Genomic DNA, 22168 nt, shown 5'->3' with positions numbered 1-22168 from the left:
GCGGGGGGTTGTTGTTGTTGTTGTTGCGAGCACGCCTCCCCTAGCCGCTCCATGAGGGGGAGTGGGCGCTCCGCTCTCCTCGCTGCCTGCGCGGGCTTGGAGCAAAGGCGGCAATCAGCGGCCAGCCCCCGCCTCCCCGACAAACTCGGCTGTGGTCTGGCGACAGCCGCGGTGGGCTCGGGGCTTCTGGCGCTCGCCCGTGCTTCCCTTCGCCGCCCCAGCCCCGCTGCCCTTGGGCGTCTGCTCTCCAGAGCCGGCTGGCGGGTGGAAGTCAGACAATGAGGCGCTGGGAAACTCCTCTAGGGCACAGCCGCGTTCCGGGAGGAAAAGAGCCTTAGCAGCCCCCCCCCCCTCCCCCCCCCCCAGCGCACACACCCACCGCTGGGCGCCTCGGCTCGGCCGGATTTTTTTGCCCGGGTGTATTTCAGGCCGGTGGGGCAGCTCCCGTCTGCCCGGGCTCCCCCGATGGTTTTGCCTCGGCTCCGGGAGAGCTTCAGATCGCACCTCGCCCTCCTGAGCTCCCTCTGCACTAGGATGTTGCGGCAGGTTTTGCACAGGGGGCTGAGGACGTCTTTTTCCAGACTCGGCCACTTCATTGCCAGTCACCCGGTGTTCTTCGCCTCCGCACCTGTGCTGATCTCGATTTTGCTGGGCGCCAGCTTCAGCAGGTACCAGATCGAGGAGAGCGTGGAGTATCTCCTGGCCCCCAAACACAGCCTGGCCAAGATCGAGAGGAACCTGGTGAACAGCCTTTTCCCGGTGAACCGCTCCAAACACCGGCTCTACTCTGACCTGCAGACCCCTGGGAGGTACGGCAGGGTCATCATCACATCCTTCAGGAAGGCGAACATGCTGGACCAACATCATACTGATCTGATCTTAAAGGTAAACCTCTGCTGTATTCCCAGTTATTCACCTCCTGCACTCCACACCTCATCTCTCTCTCCTTCCCACCCCTCTTCTTCGATCCAACCTTCCCCACCCTCCCAATCTGTGTTATAATAACTCAGACACTATCCAGATACACATTTATGCCTGTTGGGGTACGCCCTACCTTCCATAGACACTGTGTGTCTTGTGAACACAGCTACTAAGTCACATCCCTGCAACAGTTGGGATGACTACTTATTTTAAAGGAGATGAGAAATCTCCCTTATTTGTGGATGAAATAACCTAGACAAAGGTGTGTATTTTTGTGAATAAGGAAGTCAGGGCATTTTGTTAAATAATTCTTCCAGCACTCTTTATTATTCTTACAGTCATGCCTGTGAGTTAAGTTCACTCTGAATTCAATAACTGTTTTTGAAGTTTGAGTACAAAGCTGCAAACTGCTTGGGGAGGTGGGGGTGGTTTGTATGGATTACCAGGTATGGACAGTCTGTGACTTTTGGGTACAGAATAGCTTGAAACCTCCACTTCATGGTTCTTGGAACCAAATTACATACCAAATTGATTATTTTTAACTGGTAGTAATTTCCTTCTCCACTCATCCTCACAAACCCTTTTTTTTTTTTTAAAGAAAAAACAGCCTGGTTGTAAATTTGAGACATTGTGCCGTTTGTGATGTACAGGATCAAGTTACATTAGGTGCATCTTGTCATATCATTTATGTTTCATGGAATATGATGTAATGTGACATTTCATAGTACAATTTAGCCTAACATGTCAGAAATACGAATTTCTTTAATTTCAGTATCTGGTCTAGACTGCAATAGTTTTGAGTAGGTTTTGGGGGGCGGGGAGGGGGAGAGAAAGTAGAATGGATGCAAAAATTGGGCCGCAAAAGGGTCGAGTTCCAGAAAGAAAGAAGAATCTCTGGAACATTTGGAAATATTCAAGGTGTGGCTCTCAGAATCTACACACTTTTAGCATTAAACTGTAGGACTGCATGTTAACATTGTTCCCCTGTGGAAAGCATAAAGACTGTCAACATTTTCTATTTGCTGAATGTCAAACCGTCAAAACACACAAAAGATAATGTTAATGTGAACAGGAGGGAGTGTCTTTCCAAAAATGAGAAAATAAGTAAAAAAATATATTCTGACAGAGTTCTGGGAGAGTTCACTCTTTTCACTAAACTAAATGTGTTTCAGTGGATTCATTTTTCTTATTTCAACTATAGTACTATTGCACTGATCCACCCAAGTATTTAATATTTTTCCTTTTTGTTGCTGACATATCGACAAACAGCAATCAGCAAGTAGATTTAATGAATGTCGTCTCAGTAAGTCTAGTAACATTTCAGTGGTAAATAAGAAAACTCCAGAGAAGACAATTTTCATGCCTTCATTTTCCAATTTTTCTGAACTGCATTTGCATCCAGGATGTACATATTCATTCAGTCACAGATTAAAAATTATAATGGATTTTTCCTCTGTAGTGCTATCTCTAGAGATCTGTAGTTTAATCAATAGACTAGTGACACACAAATAAATGCGACTCTGAATCTTTCCACAAGCAAACTTCTGCATTAGATTTATTATATCAGGGAGAAAGCTATAATTTAGAAAGTTCTGTCAGTTTTAAATGCTGCCTCTTTTTTTATAGCTGGAATGTGCCCACAAAATGATTATTTTTCGCTTACTGAGATCATGATTAACCACGCTATTGTCATTTGACTCCATTTACTTATTGTTAATCTGACATCATCAAGCATCTAAAATACATTTTTACAGAAAATACAAAATATGTTTGTTCTAATTATTGGTCTGTTTGTGGGCAGACCCAGGCACAGACAGCAGCCTAAAGAACCCTGTAGATGGCTAAGGAGATTGGTTATGAGCAGTGGGTCTAAACAGATCAGAATAGGAGGCGGAGCTCACAGCTCTCACTCTTATGTGGTCATGCAGCATTGCATCATCTTGTGGTGACAGGGCGCAGCAAGTGAAAGAGAATGAGAACTAGATGTAGGTTTTTATGCTGTACCTATCACCACTGTATCTGAGCACCTAAAGGAACAAGAGCATAAATGTAATCAGAGGGGAGTTCATGTTTCCATGCAGTCCAAAGCCAGTCAAACAAAGTACTGTGACTACATACAGTGTGTGTGGTGGCGAGGTGCTCACCCCACCTGTTTTATAACAGCTGCCACACAGACATGATCAGGATAGAAAATGTGTTTAATAACATCCTGCATTTTAAAAGGTTAAGACATTTCAAAGAGAGAATTTGAACAAATCATTGTGCATTGTTTGTCTTTCCTTCTGTAGAGGAGGGGAAGTTAGCCTAGGGACAGGGCTTGCTTTAGAGCAGTGGTTCTCAACCAGAGGTACGCGTACCTCTAGGGGTACACAGATGTCTTCCGTACATCAACTCATCTAGATATTTGCCTGGTTTTACAACAGGTTACATAAAAAACACTAGTAAAGTCAGTACAAACTAGAATTTCATACAGACAAAATGAGAAAGTAAACAATTTTTCAGTAATAGGGTGCTGTGACACTTTTGTATTTTTATGTCTAATTTTGTAAGCAAGTAGTTTTTAAGTGAGGTGAAAGTTGGGGTACGCAAGACAAATCAGACTCCTGAAAGGGTTACAGTAGCAGGGCCGCCCAGAGCGGGGGGGGGGGGCAAGTGGGGCAATTTGCCCCGAGCCCCACAGGGGCCCCCATGAGAATATAGTATTCTATAGTATTGCAACTTTTTTTTATGGAAGGGGCCCCCAAAATTGCTTTGCCCCCTGAATCCTCTGGGCAACCCTGTACAATAGTCTGGAAAGGTTGAGAACTGCTGCTTTAGAAGAGGCAGAAAGGAGACTTCAGGATGGGACACCTTGTCTTCTCAGATCAGTTGCTGCTGCCCCAGCTACTGGCTGGAGCACTGGGAGTCACAGAAACTCCCCAGCCAGGCATCAGCTGCTTCTGCTGCATCTCCTCCAGATTCCCCTACCTGATCAATCTTCATCTCACCAGCCAAGGAGACAGGGGAGAGCCTTGGAGTGCTAGTGCTCCCCCACTGACAAAAGGAGAAGAAGGTGAGCTTTCACCCTGGTTTTAGCAGAAGAATAAGTGTGCTCCCACACAGTCACCCTGGTAATGATATGAAGCATTTCGTCTGGTTGGAATCAGAATAAGGTTGATAGCACTAATAGTTACCATCTAACAGCTTTTTGGTGGCCTATCTAAAATGGTTTGGTGGTCTGTGTCCAGTTTCCAATGGACAGATGTCCACATCAGGGAAGAGGGGAAGGAGAAACTATCTTCACAATAGGCACTGAAGGACACCTTGTTGGCAATCTGGGAAGTGAGGTATGAAATGGAGAATAGAATGGAGTCTGAATCATCCTGTCACTGGACCAGTTCAGACAATGCTGCCAAACCTAGAGGCCCATCCCCCCCATCCCCAATGGGCATGTTGAGTGTTAGTGTGGTGTAGGTGCTCATACCTCATGAGCCAAGTACTGCTGAATATAGAAGCTGCTACACATTTACTAGCAGTTTTGTGATGACAACTCAACTAGTGCATTTTAGAGAATCAGGCCATCTTGCCCTGTATTACAGCCTGGCTTGGACACAATGCTGATTACCCTTTTCCTATTTAAGAGGAAGCCTCCATCCACTGTTCTCCTAACTCCCTTCACAAACGCACAAACCAGTTCTAAACACACTGCTTGTTGCCTTCCCGAACTAGCACAGAAATGACAAAGTAGCAACAAAATAGCTTTACGAGCCTGTGACATTCATGAAATGTCTTGTCCCTCTCGCATCACATTGAGATAGAGAGATAATGGTAATAGGGCAGCACAGGAATTTTATACTTCCATTGCCTATGCTGTGCCTGTTCAATAGTTAAATACAGGGCACTGGCATCCTGCATTGTCAGTCCAGACCCTTTTTCTCTCCAAAATTCACTATTTTGTGGAGAGGAGAGAGAAATATAATAAAAATATAACCAAAGATACTGTTTTCACATCTGCACCTCAACACACACCTGCAAGAAGAAAACATTATTTGGACATTTGGTCCAAATAATCATCCAAAAGTTCAGAGATCTTATGCAAAACTTCTCCCATTCTCTTTAGTCTAGAAATGAAGCTGAAAATACTGCCAGGGCTTCTTCTATTTTAGTAGGTATTTCCACTTGCAGAGGAAACCAGGAAAATTAAAGGCACACAAAATCTGCAAAAAACACTAGTCAGGCACTTTAAAAAAAAAGCTTGATTTAGATTCAGCTGGAGTTCGGGTCTTTTGTTTGAACCTCTTTGTTCAACCCTAGTTACAGTGAACCCACTGTACTGCACATTGATTTTAATTTAATCTTTGTTTCTACTCTATCTCTATTATTATATTTATAAGAAACACTATAAGAATACAGTATTTTTGTTAAATTTAAAGTGGCTTAAAGTTAAGGTAAAAGAGTAATGAACCCTAACATGCCTTATAGCAAAAAGGGATTTTATATTCATAGTTGTGTATATACAGATATAGAAATGTTGAGTTTTTGAGAACTACACTACCCTCACATTTTTAGCAGCAATGTTTATTTACCCCTTCTTTCACATAGCCTGCCATAGTGAGAGATAGATATTTAAGTAAATATCTAGATATATGTGGAGGTAAAAATTGGGATAAAATATTTATTTCTGAAATTCATAGCTCCTACTTATTAATAAACAGGTTAATTGCAGGGTTTTTGTACCATTGTACTCCCCATTGTTATTTGGTTGTTGTTTCTTTAATAGCTTGTTATTTAATTATTTCATATGTCAGTAAACATCACATCTGCATATGGTAGATAATATTTTCTACAATTTCCTCATTCACATTCTGGATGGATAGTTTCTACAGATGGTGAAACTCATGGGGAAAATAATTCCGTTATGCTCCCATGTTTCCGTTATCTATAATCATTATCTTATAGATATACTGCATATATAGGAAATCATTTTTGAAAGTCAACGGGGGCTGCTGGTTGCTCAGCACTTCTGAAAATAAGGCCGCTAGGATTTTGGAGCGTAATTTTACGTACCCATTTTTGACATCTTAGCCACCTCTTAGCTATAGTTAGTTACTTTTACTAATACAAACACACACAAACGTACAAGAAATATAGCTATATGACACTGCATAGGTACATATATAGCAAATTTTAACTATTTTGCCCAAAAGTTGAAAAACAGTTCTAACCATGGACAAACTGTGTAGTGAGTTGAAAATAAAGGGCCAAATCATGCCTTTAGGAAAAGGCTGAAGAAAGAAGGAAAGAATCCTAATGTAAGAGGAAAATATATGAAAGCAGTGGAAGTGCAAGACATTTGTCATAACAGCACAATGTCATGAAGTTAAAATGTGCCTTATGCAAAAACAGAGTGGAATTAAGATCTGCAGGTAAGATCTGGGCACAGCCAGGTGAGAAAGAAAAATACATAGGAACATGGTACAAGAACAGCATGCAAATACAAGTGCAGAAACATCAATGTCAGCATTTAACTTACAGTGACTTCTGTGTGTGAAAAGAACAAGGAGTACTTGTTGCACCTTAAAGACTAACAAATTTATTTGAGCATAAGCTTTCTTGGGCTAAAACCCACTTCATCGGATGCATGCAGTGGAAAATACAATAGGAAGATATATATACACACAGAGGACATGAAAAAATGGGTGTTGCCATACTAACTATAACGAGAGTAATCAGTTAAGGTGGGCTATAATCAGCAGGAGAAAAAAAAAACTTTTGTAGTGATAATCAGGATGGCCCATTTCCAACAGTTGACAAAAAGGTGTGTGTAACAGAAGGGGGAAAAATTAGCATGGGGAAATAGATTTTACTTTGTGTCAGAAGCAGATCTGTCTGTACTAGGAACCATAAATTTCCCTGCTGCCTTTAATTCAAAGACCTCTAATTTACTCCCACACGCAGGGCCGGTTCCAGGCACCAGCCTAGCAAGCAGGTGCCTGGGGCTGCCAATGAAGAGGGGGGCGGCACGTCCGGCCCTTTCGGCGGCAATTCAGCGGCGGGGCCGTCACTCCCTTTGGGAGCAAAGGACCTGCCGCCGAATTGCCGCCGTAGAATGAAGCGGCGGTCGAGCTGCCGCCGCGATCACAGCTTTTTTTTTTTTTTTGTGCTGCTTGGGGCGGCAAAAATGCTAGAGCCGGCCCTGCCCACACGTGTGCCCCAGTATCCCCTTCTCCCACCACTTAACAATAGCTCCTCCAGCTACTCTTTGCCTTAAAGAGGTCCCCTCTGCACTTCTCCTTTGGCCCTTTTGATGATTTTCAACAGCAGCCACTTATCCCTTCCATGGGATGGCAAACATCATGGCACAACCTCAACAGCATGATGCCTCAGGAACTGAGTGGCTTCAAAGGCACAGAACTTTGAGTAATGCTCCTCTTCCAGTGGAGGAGATGACACGGACCAAAGTTTGAATTAAAATGATCATTGGTGACTTTACAGCTTGTGACTGACTTTCCCAAACAGAAAGACAGTTTTATTTGGGCACTTGCCATATATAAAGGCACATACCAAGTTCCCAGCCTACCTTAATAATGACTCAAGAATTAGAATAAGAATTGGGGGGGGGCCTAAATCTTCCCATCTGAGTGTTAAAACTGCAGCATTTTATCTTAGCTGCAGCACAAATGTTCCTCTTTCAGATGCTCCAAACAGGGATCTACCTTGGCTCTGCCCCATGTGCCAGTTGGAGCAACAGGATCTGAAAGAGGGTAGCCAAAATGAAGCGTGTTCAGCTCAATGTAGCACACACTCAAACTGAATTGTCATGACATTGGTTGAAATGAAGATCATATTGGGTACAAACACTTTTTTCCTTAGATTAGAAAAGAAAATAATGCATAGCAGTCTCATTGGTTGTGGAGCCACTAGGAAAATGGATGGAAATATGTATAGTGGAAAAGCACACATTCCTGCTAATACTCAGTTCTTAATGCAAATAATAGTAACTTAAGTAACTTTCTGTATTTTGAAAAATCACTGAAGGATTTTAATTACATTGAAAATTGTTTAGTAGTTTGGGACAAATATTCTGCTCCCCCTTCCTCCCCCATGTTTTGTGCAGATTACAAATACTGCTGGTGAAAACATGACTTACACCTGTACCCCGATATAACGCTGTCCTCGGGAGCCAAAAAAGCTTACCGTGTTATAGGTGAAACCGCGTTATATCGAACTTGCTTTGATCCGCTGGAGTGCGCAGCCCCGCCCCCCCGGAAGACTGCTTTACCGCGTTATATTCAAATTCGTGTTATATCAGGTCACGTTATATCGGAGTAGAGGTGTATTTAATTAATTGTAATGTCTCATTCAGAGACTTTACAGTCTGGGTGAATCTATATAGTCCAGTATCCCATACTGTTTGTTTATTGCATATTCTCAAGTTACAGGTGAATTGCCTTTTAGTCTTTAGTGTTTCCTTATGCACTGTTATGGTCTGTTGGTTTCATCCATCTGCTTTGTATGCAGGTTACAAATGCATGCTGGAAGTTCTTGTGCAAGACACTGCTTTCCATCACAGCGGGGTTCTCAAACTAGGGATCGGGACCCCTCAGGGGGGTCACGAGGTCATTACATGGGGGGGGTCGCGAGCCGTCAGCCTCCACCCCAAACCTCACTTGCTTCCAGCATTTATAATGGTGTTAAATATATTTAAAAGTGTGTTTAATGTATTGGGGGGTTGCACTCAGAGGCTTGTGATGTGAAAGGGGTCACCAGTAAAAAAGTTTGAGAGCCACCAGTGTACACTGTTACTCTAGACACACAAAAGTGAGGCTCAGAGCAGAATCTGGCCCATTATGAAATGTTTACGGCACAGTTACACATCTTTCCCCTTCATCCTTCATGTGTTCATGTTGTTATAATGAAGAACCCTTATTTCAAACATTGCTAAAGATTCAGGGCTCATTTCTGTCCATATTTGTACAATATGCAAGGTATTTCCCCCTGTAAATTAAGAGAGCTGTGTAAATCTGTTCTCTCACTTAATTCAGATGGATGCATTCCTCTTTACTGGGACAATCTTCTGAAAATATTCAATCAAAAAGCACTATGCAAAAATAGATGGAGATCATAGAAAAACAGAAGAACTTTATAGTAGTTCAGTAGAGGTTTTTTCCTCTTTTTCCTTTCCATTGGCACAAGTTACCCATAAAAATTACCAACAAAATAAACCAGACAAAGGCAACTTTAATTTACAATGAAACTATAGGCTTAAGTAGTATTGCCAACCACAAGCATTCAAAAAATCATGAGATTGTAAACAATAATACATTTGGAGTTCTTTATTTGCCTTCTGGGTTTTAAGCTTTGCTCCACAGCCAGGAAGGTATACGTTTTTTGGTTTTGTTTTTTTATGAAAGTTGAGATGATCAAATAACCAACATGAGTTCAGGAGCTTGGGCTTTAAAAGAAACACCAAATATTGTGAGAATCACAATACAATTGCAGGAGTTGGCAACATGTAAGGTCATCTCCAATACTGACCATCAGATGCCCATTGATCCTGGCACTTAGAGACTAAACAAATTACAGAAAAAAATATATTTGTGATATGACATCGCAAAGATCAGGCTCTCATAACAACATATGTCCTTATATTCGTCAAATTGTTCATGTTATAGGAGGAAAATATATCCATCTAACTAATTTTATTTAGCTAGCTATTTATCTATCATAGGTCAAGTGACACATCATAATCCAGTGTGGTGCCATGTATTGCCACCCATAAAATATTACACCTCATAATTTGAAAACAAAACCAAAAACAAATACATTTTTGAAACCCATATCAGAAAGCAAGCTGCAAGCATTGTGTGAATCAGATAAAGTACAGTTCACGCATTACTACTATCTAAATTATGTCTGGCTAGTTTTACACATGCTTAGTTTTAATAATCTGACTCCACTGAATTAGGCCTTAAGAGTCCAGTTGATTTTTGATAACTCATTTGCCTGGAAGTAAATTTATACCAGCCTTAAAACCTGTAACAGACACAGGACTATCTGTGATTCTTCAGCTGCTTTCCCTGTGCTGTTCAGCCATGGCTTTGATCACAGTACCATGTTGTATAGCACGGTTTTACAGAATTTCTTGGAATGCATCATTTTGCAAATGAATCAGCAGTTTCAACCCTTTCATCTGGAATATAATTTGTTTACTTTAAAGGGACATTGCTAACTTGACTTTTTAAAATATATCTTTTGATAGCGCCCCATTTACATAGTATGTGCAGACTTCTATATCGGAAAGTTCCTTTTTTAACAGGGCGGGGGGAGATTTTTCCCCTTTCTGAGTTGAAAAGGGTCTTCTGAATGGGCATAAGAGCAAAAACAAACTCTCCCCTTTCTCCTGAGTACACCCCTGAAAGCTGCCTCTTTGCTTTCAGTTCCAGCGTTGCTGTCACTGATGCTACTGGTTAATGCCCTCTTGCAGTTCCTGGAGAAGGACTTCACCATCATCAGAACAGTGAAACTGACTGTAGAGAAAGGTCCTTATTCTCAGTTTCTCCATTCCTGCACTTGAGGCAGATATGGGGGGACTGGGAGCCAAACATAACTTTAAACTACCTTTGCATTTCCCATATTTGGAGCTATGCAGGGACCTAGATGATCACAGGGGTCCCTTCTGGCCTTGGAATCTATGAATTCGTGCCCTGCCCAGCCCCTGCCCTAATGTAAGTTATAGCAGCCTTACATTCTATTTCCCTTTGACTACCTATAGGTCTTGGGGAGCAGAAATGTGGGGGGATTGGGAATGTGAATTTCAGTTGACAATGTCCCTCTAAGCAAGAAGACTAGAAGGGTGTCAATTATTATTTAATTTGTGACAGGTGCACTTTCAGGTACAAGAGCAAAACCAGCATGCGATCATGGCTGAAGTGATACTATACAATTCTCAGGCACAGTGCTTTCCTGCACCAGCTATATACTGGGTTCTAAAGTTACACGGTTAGTTAACTGAGAAACCTGTACGCCATGCCGAACCAGCACTACTTGCCCTTTGAGGATCTCGGATAAAAAATATTTGTGCGGATTATATTCATATTACTTCTGTTCTCCCTTTCTAGGTATTAGACAATTAGGGATGGGAAAACTGATTAGGAATAAATAAGACTGTCTGACCCGTCCTTAGTCCGAGCTTCGAATGTCACATCTTTTTAAATCCTTATTACTCACCATTAAACTACTTTGCAATGTCTAAATTTATGCTAATGCTGTCCCAGTTAAACAGTAGTCACTACTATTCGCTAAACTAAACACTTTTCCAAAGGGATGTCATAATATACCGTGTTCAAATGAAGTTGTGTATAGTGTAATCATTTAAATTAATAGCACCTTTCAGCACAAAGCACTTTACATATTCTATATCCTACGAAACAAAGAGGTTGGATTTCTGCTCTAAATGAAAAATTCAATGCAAATCTAACAATCAGGTTCCTAAAATGCCTTTATATAAGGAGAGCCATGGAATTACAACTGTCTCTGGGGAAGAGGGCAGCAGCCAACTGACACACAGGCTGGTGGATCAGTGTGGAGAGGGAGATATTCTAGGATGCTGCTGCACTAAACCATACTCTTCCCAAGTGTTCCTTAGTATTCACACACAAGCAAGAGTGGTTTAGTTTCTAAGATCTGTTCTGAAAACAGCACATAGTAAACTGCAGGGTACTGAATGTATCTGCTTCCACGATGAAGGTGTGAGTCAACCTTCTTTATGGCTGAAACAGTGCTCAGTGCATGTAGGGGGTGGGGAGGATATGAAGGGAAAGGTGGTTTTACACCACTTTTTCACCCATCTCTGATTCTAGGCCAGGTAGGGGCCAATTTGGCTCTTGGCACAATTTAGAGCAGCCTCAGCGCTGCTCTAAATTGCACCATCTTGTAACAACCTTCAAGGGCCATTATACTATCCAGGGATTGCCAGAGCACAGTGCACTCTGGTTGCTCCCCTTCCTTTCCCGATGCATCCCTGGCACGTTCCCTATGCTGGCAGAGTGGGGAAGACCAATAGCCATCTCCAGGTTACTTGAGCCTTCTCCTATCCCATCTGTCTGGCTAAGTCAGCATTATAGCCCATTTGCTCTGCCAGTACAGCAGAGAAAAGACCATACTACATGATATGATCTGCTCTCTGAATCAGAAATGATGGCCTCCAGGGAGCATGAGTATTTCAAATACCATGTTTAGCTACTAGCTTTTTAGTAAAGATAAACAGAATTGTTGGCAGTACAAATTATTTTCTAACCTAAATAACAGAAGGTTTCAGACATACAAGAAAAGGAAATTCAGCAGAGTTGAGGCAAAATAGGTAAGTAGATACAGAGAGTAAATAACATATTATTTTAAATTATATATAATATATATTATTTTTAAAGTTATATCATTGTTTGGGGGGTTAAATTGCAGCATCCTACTCTGTGCATCCTTTTGCAAAGATATCAGTTGCTAATCTAATGCAGGCAGCAAATAATTCAATTTTTAAAAATCTTTTATTCTTGTCAGCTACACTTCTATAAATGGCATTTGTTTTTACAAACATAGTTGATGAAATATATTTACTGGCTGCTACCACAAAAACTCTAAACAGATATCTACATTTGATTTCAGTAAATCAAAACACTTCCCTAACACCATAACAACATGAAGTTGAGGGATATATCCCTGAAATAACTGTTGCATTAGTTTTCTAACAGAGCAGAAGCCTTTCAACTGGGGACAGTCTCAGAAGACATTCCCTCCTGTGAAGACTTCTATTTTGTTTTGCAGGACTGTTGTGCAAAAATCTTTAATCACAATTTCCTATTTGTAATCTCTCCATGAGGGAGAACTTAGCCTGCTCACTCTGGTTAACATTATATCCTTCCAATCCTCTGGAGAGGTTTGTTGGTTCATTTCCTTTTCCCAACCTAGCTTCACATTGTCAATATTGCTCTATAATTTTACAGAAAATTAAAGCTACTCAAATGCAAGTGAAACAAGCCACATAATTGCAAGACAAACAAGTTCAATGGGCAGGAATTTTGTATCTTCTTACACATATTGTTTATATCATCATAAGAATTGCAGACAATTTCAACTAGATTTATCCCGGTAGTGGACTATGTAAGATAATTACAAGATAATCAGATTGCTGGTAAAATAAATAATACATGGTATGCGCATTTTTCTACAGATATGGTGAAATTCTGGCTACCCGGAAGTCCAGGGCTTCCAGTGACTTCCAGAGAGCCAGGATTTCACCCACGGTGTTTAGACAACTAATCCATCTCCACCACCAGAGTCTGCAAGCTCCATTGTTATTGTGGGTACCTTCTCTCATTTTCTTTTTCAATCACAGTTTTTCTTCTACAGAAAACATGTGTGCTAAATATTGCCTCAATTCAGTCCCTTCAGTGTCTGTATAAACTGAGAATCTCCCACTCCCTCGGGATTCCGCAGATAGCAGCACATCTAATATAAAGAGGAAGGGATGTTTTTCTTCCCCAGGACAGTGCTTTCTGTCCTGCCAACCAGCAGGTCAGATTATAATTACTCGTCATTTAAAAAAATTAGAGACATTTCTAATTCAATCTCTCAACTCATCAGTAAATATGTGTTAATATCCCTGCTCTACAGAGGAGGAAACAAGAGACTTTCCCAACACCAAAGAATCATGAGAACCAAGATCTTTTGATTTACTGCCAAACCCCTACACCTTACAAGCAAGTCATTGAGCTTTTCCATATGTCAGTTTTCCTGTCTTTAAAGTTGACCTAATGAGAACACTTTGCACCTACAGAGGGCTTTCCCATCTATAGATCCCAAAAATGGCAAATGTGGTCAAGCAAGCATGAGTAGACAGCTTTTATAGGCTATACCCACACAAGACTGGATCCTTTTTTTCCTGAGAGGAACTGTACTCGAGTGAATGAGACATGGATCTATAATCTGGTTCTGTTCACAAATCTGCCGAACACACCAAGTGATCCTGGTCAAGTTAAGTCAGCTTTGTGCCTCGATTAACCCATCTGAAAAATGTCAATAAAGATATTGTTGGCCTCATGCAAGGAGTGTTGTGACCCTTCACAAAATAGGAATTGGGAAGTATATTGAATTATTAAAACCAGTCAGAAAAAGGAATGGAAATTGAACTTGAGATATTTTGGCTCCCAGCCCCATGTTTACTACCCTACACTTCAAGAAGCCAACGGGTCCCTTTGACCAGATTCCATGTTTGATCATTTCAGAGTAATTCAGGGGCCTATGGAGTGTAGCACTTTGAGCTAGATCCCCAGTGAGCCAGAGCAGTGCACCAGGAGAGGAAGGGAAGGACACCTTTCTACCTTTCTGATTTTGGCAGCTGCCAAAGGCCAAGCCAGCTCCTGGTGCAAGTTAGAGCAGCCTCAGCACTTTTCTAACTTGTACCAGCCGATGATGGCCCTCAAGGAGTTGTTCTGTCAGCCAGGATTGTCAGAGTATATATAACATTCTAGCCCAAGCCACTCCCATACCCTGAGTAAAGAGTGGCTATTGTACGGCTGGCTTTTCATGGAATCTTGCCTCCTTAAGGCAGGTTTAAGTACCTTTACACCACTACAGCAGCACAAAGAGGACTTAACTGGTGCTGAGGATCTGGCTCTATAAGCTTATCAGGGAACCATACGCAAAATAAACAATATAGTTTGCAAAGCGTCCTAACACGGCCAAGTTAAAACATTTTTTCACCAGAATACTGAATGGGCCTTCACTATACTTAAGGCTATTCCCGTACCAAATTTCAACCTTCGAACTCCACCTGTTTTAGCTGGAAGCTGGTTCAAAAGAAGTCACAAGATTTGATTTTATTTTTCCCATGGGGACAGTGCAATTTTTCCACTCATTTCCTCTTTCAAAAATAACAGCCTTTTTTGCTCACATTTTCTAGAACAATTCACTTTTGGTCAGAGATTAACCATGGAAACTTTCAGCCTAAACAGTACGCTTCAGAAGGATACAAGCACCTCTGAAAAGGAGCTGGGATACAACTGTAATGATAGCAGGCCCCAACCAGCAACTCCTAAAATAAAAGGTTTTGCCAGCTAATATGTTCTTCCAGGAGGCTCTAACTTCTGTTTTTAGCCTCCCTTATCATCTCAACTCCTTGCTGTAGTTTGGGTGGATAGGACTACTATTTAATTAATGCCAGATAGCTTGGTCATGCTATCCTGACAATCCTGGCACTTAGGACATGCAGCTGTGATCTTTCCTTTGTCCTGAGAAAGGGTCAAACCTCCCACTACCAATCAACTGGGCCTACTACACCTCACCTGAGTGGCACATTGAAATGACCCGTCATCTTGCTTTTCTGTACTGCATTCCTGATAGTTGTCTGATGCAGTGGTCATTTAGCAATCCTGATTATTATTACATTGCCATAATGTGGTTGGTCTGTAGCTATCCCTTCTGCTTCACTTGGAAATGAAGCATTCTGGTTTATTGGAATGATATTTTGTTTTGGGAGAGGGTGAACAGCAGGTGCACCTAGCATTTATAGAAGTCAAAACAGAATTGAGTTATGAGTAAAGGACATTGGGGGGAAATATCAGTACTTTAATGCATGTTTTGCATTTTTATAATGTGCTTACTATTCATATTGTAGCAATTAGAAATGGTTTTTTTTGCCGAGATGAAATAGGAAATGGACTGAGATGACAAAGCTGCTGTCATTCTACCTGCTATGGTGCACAATTAACTGATGAATAATGTGTGTGATTTTTCTCCCCCTTACAGTTACACTCAGCTGTGACCAGGATCCAAGTACAAAGACCTGGTTTCAATTACACATTTGCCCATATATGTATCCTGAATAATGACAAGACTTGCATAGTGGATGACATAGTGCATGTACTGGAGGAGCTAAAGTCTGCTCGATCTTCTAATCGAACTAATTTTGTTATCACATATCCAATCACTCACTTAAAGGATGGCAGGGAAGTGTATAACGGGCACCAGCTTGGCGGGGTTACCGTGCACAGCAAAGATCGGGTGAAGTCTGCAGAAGCCATCCAGCTCACCTACTACTTGCAGGCGATCAACTCTCTGAATGACATGGTAGCAGAAAAGTGGGAATCCATCTTTTGTGACACTGTCGAACTTTTTCAGAAATCCAACAGGAAAGTCAAAATGTATCCCTTCACTTCGTCTTCGCTGAGGGAGGATTTCCAGAAGACGAGCAGGGTGTCAGAACGTTACCTGACCACAGGCCTGGTCCTTGTGGTCACTTTGGCCATACTCTGCTGTTCTATGCAGGATTGTGTCCGCAGCAAACCTTGGCTTGGCCTTTTAGGGTTGTTAACGGTGAGCTTAGCCACTCTGACTGCAGCTGGAATCATCAATCTGACTGGTGGGAAATACAATTCCACCTTCCTGGGAATTCCCTTCATCATGTTAGGTAATTATCTCATTCTATTTTTTTGTGGGGGTTTCTGGTTCTTTGATGTATTTCATGGGCAGCAGAAAAGAAGCCAAGCATCACTGCATGAATCCCAGTGCCCATTCACTGTGAAACTGCAGTGTACTTATCCTCATCATGAATTCATCTGGTATTTGTAATAATAATACTTATGGACATTAAAAAAACTCCACAGGGACTTGATTGTTCTGTAGCACCATTTGGTATGACATTCTGCTCATGTGGTAGATAGAGACAAGTTTGTGCTAGTGAAGTATGTTATGCAAGAGAGGGAAACCAATAGCAGCTTCTCTGTGGAAATTTGATTATGTTTTTTGGTACTCAGCTTTATAAGGAAACCTTTGCACAGGTCCCTTTTGTGAAATTAAAATATCAGTTGCCTTTGTAAATAAAAGGGGCACTTTTCATTTACAGAACAATAACTGTACTCCCCTTGAGTACACACTGTTGTTTTATCATGGGCTTATGTTTTAATCAGTCTGTTTAGGAAATAAATGCAGTAGTAGGCAGTTTCTTTGTGGCATTTCACTTGAAAAATGAATTTGCCAAGACAGTTTAAGTAGCAATATGCACTGCTAAGTTGCAGAGCTCTGGCTTTTGCTGACCAGGCCAGCTCACACCATTCAGCATCAAGCCCTGCAAATGACTGAAGTATTGACAGACTATGAAGATTGTCCTGTGCAGACCTGGGGGGTTTCTGTCTGTATACTCCACTCACCCACCATAATTTCTTGGGTATCAAGACAAGGAGAGTCAGATTGTACCTGATCTGAAGTCAGTGGAAAGACTTTTATTGACTTCAGGGGACTTTTGATTAGGCACATTTTGGGGGAAACTTGGCACTATATCAAAGCAGGCAGAGGACTTCACTAGTGGACATAAAAAGATAGCTGGAAAGCTCATTCCGTTTGCTTTTGCGTTTAGTTCATGAATGGTAGAAAAACTTTGTACACTGCAGGTGTCTGATATGTCCTTGTTCACAACATTATTCATTTGTGAAGAATACCTCATGCATTGATTTGATAACAGTTTTCCCAGCTGAAAATCAGTGTGCAGTACTACACATTTTCAGCACAAGTGGATCTCCAATTACTAAGTCACATCATGTAGTGATGTTACATGTTTCAGTAGGTTTGTTTTATATTCAAAACTAGGCCCACTATGATGTGCATATAATATACTTGTGCTCCTGACATGTTTAATTAAAAGGATGTTACATTTTATAAAGCAGCCATTTAGGTGCAGAATATACATAGTGGAAAGTAAGTAAACAGAAAGCAGACTCTCAAATGTCACATCAGAGGCAGCATGTAATTCTGATTTTCAAATCACATCCAAAAAATTAAAATAAAATGTAACATGATCAAAAGGAAATATCTTGCAGGAATTTTCAATCAAAGGGAGGCTAGCCATCTGCCTTGTTTTCTTATATTTTACTTTATGTAATCTAAAAATGCCTTGATCAAACTAAGGAGATTATGCAAAATATCCTGTTTTTCTGTGTGTGTGTTATAAAGAGAATATTCACTGCAGAAATTAAATCTAAAAGTCCATCCATAGAAATGAAAGTATTTTGCATGGAGTGACTTTGAAATATAAAATGTTAGCTAGATTAAGGGATCAAAACTCACACTGCTTAAAGACAGCCTTTCACATTTTTAATTCATTGGCAAATGAATATGCTGCGATCTGCACTTGTTATGGGGGTCGGGGGAGGGGGCACAAAGTTAACTATGGTAAGTTTGAATGCAGTGTTTTTGTAGCCGAGTTGGTCGCAGGATATTTGAAAGATAAGGTGGGTGAGCTAATATAGTTTAACTCTAGATCTCCTTTGATTGCCAAACACTATACCAAAATTATTTTTTAATTCAAGTGTATTACTATTTTTTTAGGAGTGAGTTTCTAGCAAGTAATTAAACTTTAAATAACTGCCAGAACCTAATAGCCCATTTCACTTGAATCCTCCATATGCTTTGCATGGATTAATATAAACTCCTGAAAATCAGACATGGACATGAAGGACAGATGTACATTTTTTAATGAGAACTGGTTTAATCAAGTGGACAATTGGAAACACAGTTTTTTTTCTTTTGACAGTAAAGTGAAGCAGAACACAGAAAGATTCTGCACAGATTTCAACAAATATTTCACATATATACATTTAAAAAATAAAGTCTCCCATTAGGTAACTGAAAGCTAGAGGTGCAATCTAACATTGATTGTAGTCAATGGAGACACTCTCATTTAACTTCAACAAGGACTAGATCAGACCCTAGATTTACTGACCTTCAGAGAATATAGGATTTCTGGTCTGTGGTTTAGTGTGGTATCTACTACTTACCCATGTTTTCTTAGCTGAACATGGGTTCCCACAGTAACAGTGGCCAAAAGAGCTAGCGCGATCCTGGGATGCATAAACAGGGAAATCTCAAGTAGGAATAGAGAGGTTATTTTGCCTCTGTATTTGGCACTGGTGGAATACTGTGTCTAGTTCTGGTGCCTACAATTCAAGAAAGATGTTGAGAGGGTTTCGGAAAGCCACAAGAATGATTAAAGGATTAGAAAACGTGCCTTATAGTGATAGACTGAAAGAGCTCAATCAATTTAGTTGAACGAAGAGAAAGAAGGCTAAGGGGTGACTTGATTACAGTCTCTAAGTACCTACATGGAGAAAAAATATTTCATAATGGGCTCTTCAATCTAGCAGAGAAAGGTGTAACACGATCCAGTGACTGGAAATTGAAGCTAGAGCAATTCAAACTGGAAATAAGGTACAATTTTTTAACAGTGAGGAAATTAACCATTGGAACAATTTACCAAGGGTCATGGTGTATTCTCCATCACTGACAGTTTTTAAATCAAGATTGGATGTTTTTCTAAAAGATCACCTCTAAGAATTATTTTGGGGAAGTTCTATGGCCTTCGGTGATATACAGAAGGCCAGACTAGATGATCACAGTGTTCTCTTCTGGCCTTGGAATCTATGATCTCATGACTACAAGCAAAAAGTTGACAGAAAAAAATACTTATTCCTGATTCAAATCCTGATCTTACACAGCTGCCACAATGCCACCACTGTGATCAACTACAGCTGGTCAAATAATATTTCTCAAATAATTTATTCATTACATTTCACAATATTTGTCCAGTTATTCACTGAATGTTTTTAGATGATTTTCCCAGTTACATACAGCCACACTGATAATTTAGGTTTCAGAGTGGTAGCCGTGTTAGTCTGTATCAGCAAAAACAACGAGGAGTCAAGTGGCATCTTAGAGATTAACAAATTTATTTGGGCATAAGCTTTCATGGGCTATAACCCATTTCATCAGATGCATGGAGTGGAAAATACAGTAGGCAGGTATAAAAATACAGCACATGAAAAGATGGGAGTTGCCTTCTAAGGTGCCACAAGGATTCCTCATTGTTTTTACTGATAATTCAGGCAATATATTTGCAAAACATAGTATTCAGTTAATTGTGTACTATTTTTAATAGATTATTGACAGATCCGCCTCTTAATTATTTACCTCATGTCGGCCTCAACCCCCTCCTACAGTGAACAATCTGTAGCGCAGAAAAGGTAGCTTCAGTTTCTGTAATTTATTGAATTCTTTGCCTCACTAAGTTTTGATTGTGGTGATGGGTTTTATGTTGTGGACAGGCTTCTTTACCACAATTAGGATTCATCAATTGCTTATTAAAACAAAGCAGAAATCAAATAAAGTCATTGAAACCAACAGGCTTCTGAGATATGCTATTCAGTGAGATTCAGCACTAGTCAGAAGTACAGCAGGAGCCTCTCCACCTGGTCCCAAAAGGCAGGGTTCTACTCTCACCATATACAAATGAGGTTTTAGGGACAGGGAGAACAGGAAGAGCTGCAAAGATTGGAGTCTTATACGGCACTGACGAGGTGCTGTCTCAGCCATTGAGCTAAATATGGGAATTTTTGCAACAATCTTTGTTTTCACTGTGAACATTTTGCACAGCTCTTAGTTAAATGACTGCTTCTTGGAGCAGCCAGTCCTGGAACCCACAACAGGAGAGGCAATTCTTGATTTAGTCTTAAGTGGAGCACAGGATCAGGTCCAAGAAGTGAATATAGTTGGACCGCTTGATAATAGTGACCATAATATAATTAAATTTAACATCCCTATGGTGGGGAAAACACCACAGCAGCCCAACACTGTAGCATTTAATTTCAGAAAGGGGAACGACACAAAAATGAGGTTAGTGAAACGGAAGTTAAAAGATAAAGCGCCAAAAGTGAAATCCCTGCAAGCTGCATGGAAAGATGCCATAATAGAGTCTCGACCTAAATGTACACCCCAAATTAAAAAACATAGTAAGATAATCAAAAAAGAGCCACTGTGGCTAAACAACAAAGTAAAAGAAGCAGTGAGCGGCAAAAAGGCATCCTTTAAAAAGTAGAAGTTAAATCCTAATGAGGAAAATAGAAAGGAGTATAAACTCTGGCAAATGAAGTATAAAAATATAATTAGGAAGGCCAAAAAAGAATTTGAAGTACAGCTAGCCAAAGACTCAAAAAGTAATACCAAAAACATATTTAAGTACATCAGAAGCAGGAAGCCTGCTAAACAACCAGTGGAGCCACTGGACGATCAAGATGCTAAAGGAGCACTAAAGGACGATAAGGCCATTGCAGAGATACTAAATGAATTTTTTGCATCAGTCTTCACAGTTGAATATGTGAGGGAGATTCCCAAACCTGAGCCATTTTTTTTTAGGTGACAAATCTGAGGAACTGTCCCAGATTGAGGTGTCATTAGAGGAGGTTTTGGAACAAATTGATAAACAGTAATAAGTCACCAGGACCAGATGGTATTCACCCAAGAGTTCTGAAGGAACTCAAATGTGAAATTGCAGAACTATTAACTGTAGTCTGTAACCTATCATTTAAATCTGCTTCTGTACCAAATGACTAGAGGATAGCTAATATGATGCCAATTTTTAAAAAGGGCTCCAGGGGTGACCACAGCAATTACAGGGCAGTAAGCCTGACTTCAGTACCAGGCAAACTGGTTGAAACTATAGTAAAGAACAAAATTGTCAGACACATAGATGAACATAATTTGTTGGGGAAGAGTCAACATGGTATTTGTAAAGGGAACTCATGCCTCACCAATCTACTATAATTCTTTGAGGGGGTCTACAAGCATGTGGACAATGGGGAATCCAGTGGATATAGTGTACTTAGATTTTCAGAAAGCCTTTTACAAGGTCCCTCACCGGGCTCTTAAGCAAAGTAAGCAATCATGGGGTAAGAGGGAAGGTTCTCTCATGGATTGGTAACTGGTTAAAAGATAGGAAACAAAGGGTAGAAATAAATGGTCAGTTTTCAGACTAGAGAGAGGTAAATAGTGGTGTCTCCCAGGGGTCTGTACTGTGCCCAGTCCTATTTAACATATTCATGCATGATCTGGAAAAAGGGGTAAACAGTGAGGTGGCAAAATTTGCAGATGATACAAAACTACTCAAGATAGTTAAGTCCCAGGCAGACTGTGAAGAGCTACAAGAGGATCTCAAAACTGGGTGACTGGACAACAAAATGGCAGATGAAATTCAGTGTTGATAAATGCAAAGTAATGCACATTGTAAAACATAATCGCAACTATACGTATAAAACGATGGGGTCTAAATTAGCTGTTACCACTCAAGAAAAAGTTCTTGGAGTCATTATGGATAGTTCTCTGAAAACATCCACTCCATGTGCAGTGGCAGTCAAAAAAGCTAACAGAATGTTGGGAATCATTAAGAAAG

At 40.6% G+C, this 22168-nt stretch overlaps 1 protein-coding gene across 1 annotated transcript in view; it reads left to right on the top strand.

Moving 5' to 3' along the window:
• The first annotated feature begins 385 nt into the window (after positions 1-385).
• The window catches only part of PTCHD1 (patched domain containing 1), a 44097-nt gene continuing 22314 nt past the window's right edge, over positions 386-22168 (top strand). The window contains exons 1-2 of the mRNA XM_054006109.1: positions 386-885; positions 15703-16363. Coding sequence (XP_053862084.1) covers positions 466-885; positions 15703-16363 — 1081 coding nt within the window. The 5' untranslated portion in view covers positions 386-465. The remainder of the gene's footprint in view (positions 886-15702; positions 16364-22168) is intronic.

The sequence above is a fragment of the Malaclemys terrapin genome, chromosome 1, assembly GCF_027887155.1.
Source record: "Malaclemys terrapin pileata isolate rMalTer1 chromosome 1, rMalTer1.hap1, whole genome shotgun sequence".
Classification (NCBI taxonomy): Eukaryota; Metazoa; Chordata; order Testudines; family Emydidae; genus Malaclemys; species Malaclemys terrapin.
Note: the sequence above shows the minus strand (reverse complement) of the source record. Positions and strands in the feature narration are given on the sequence as shown.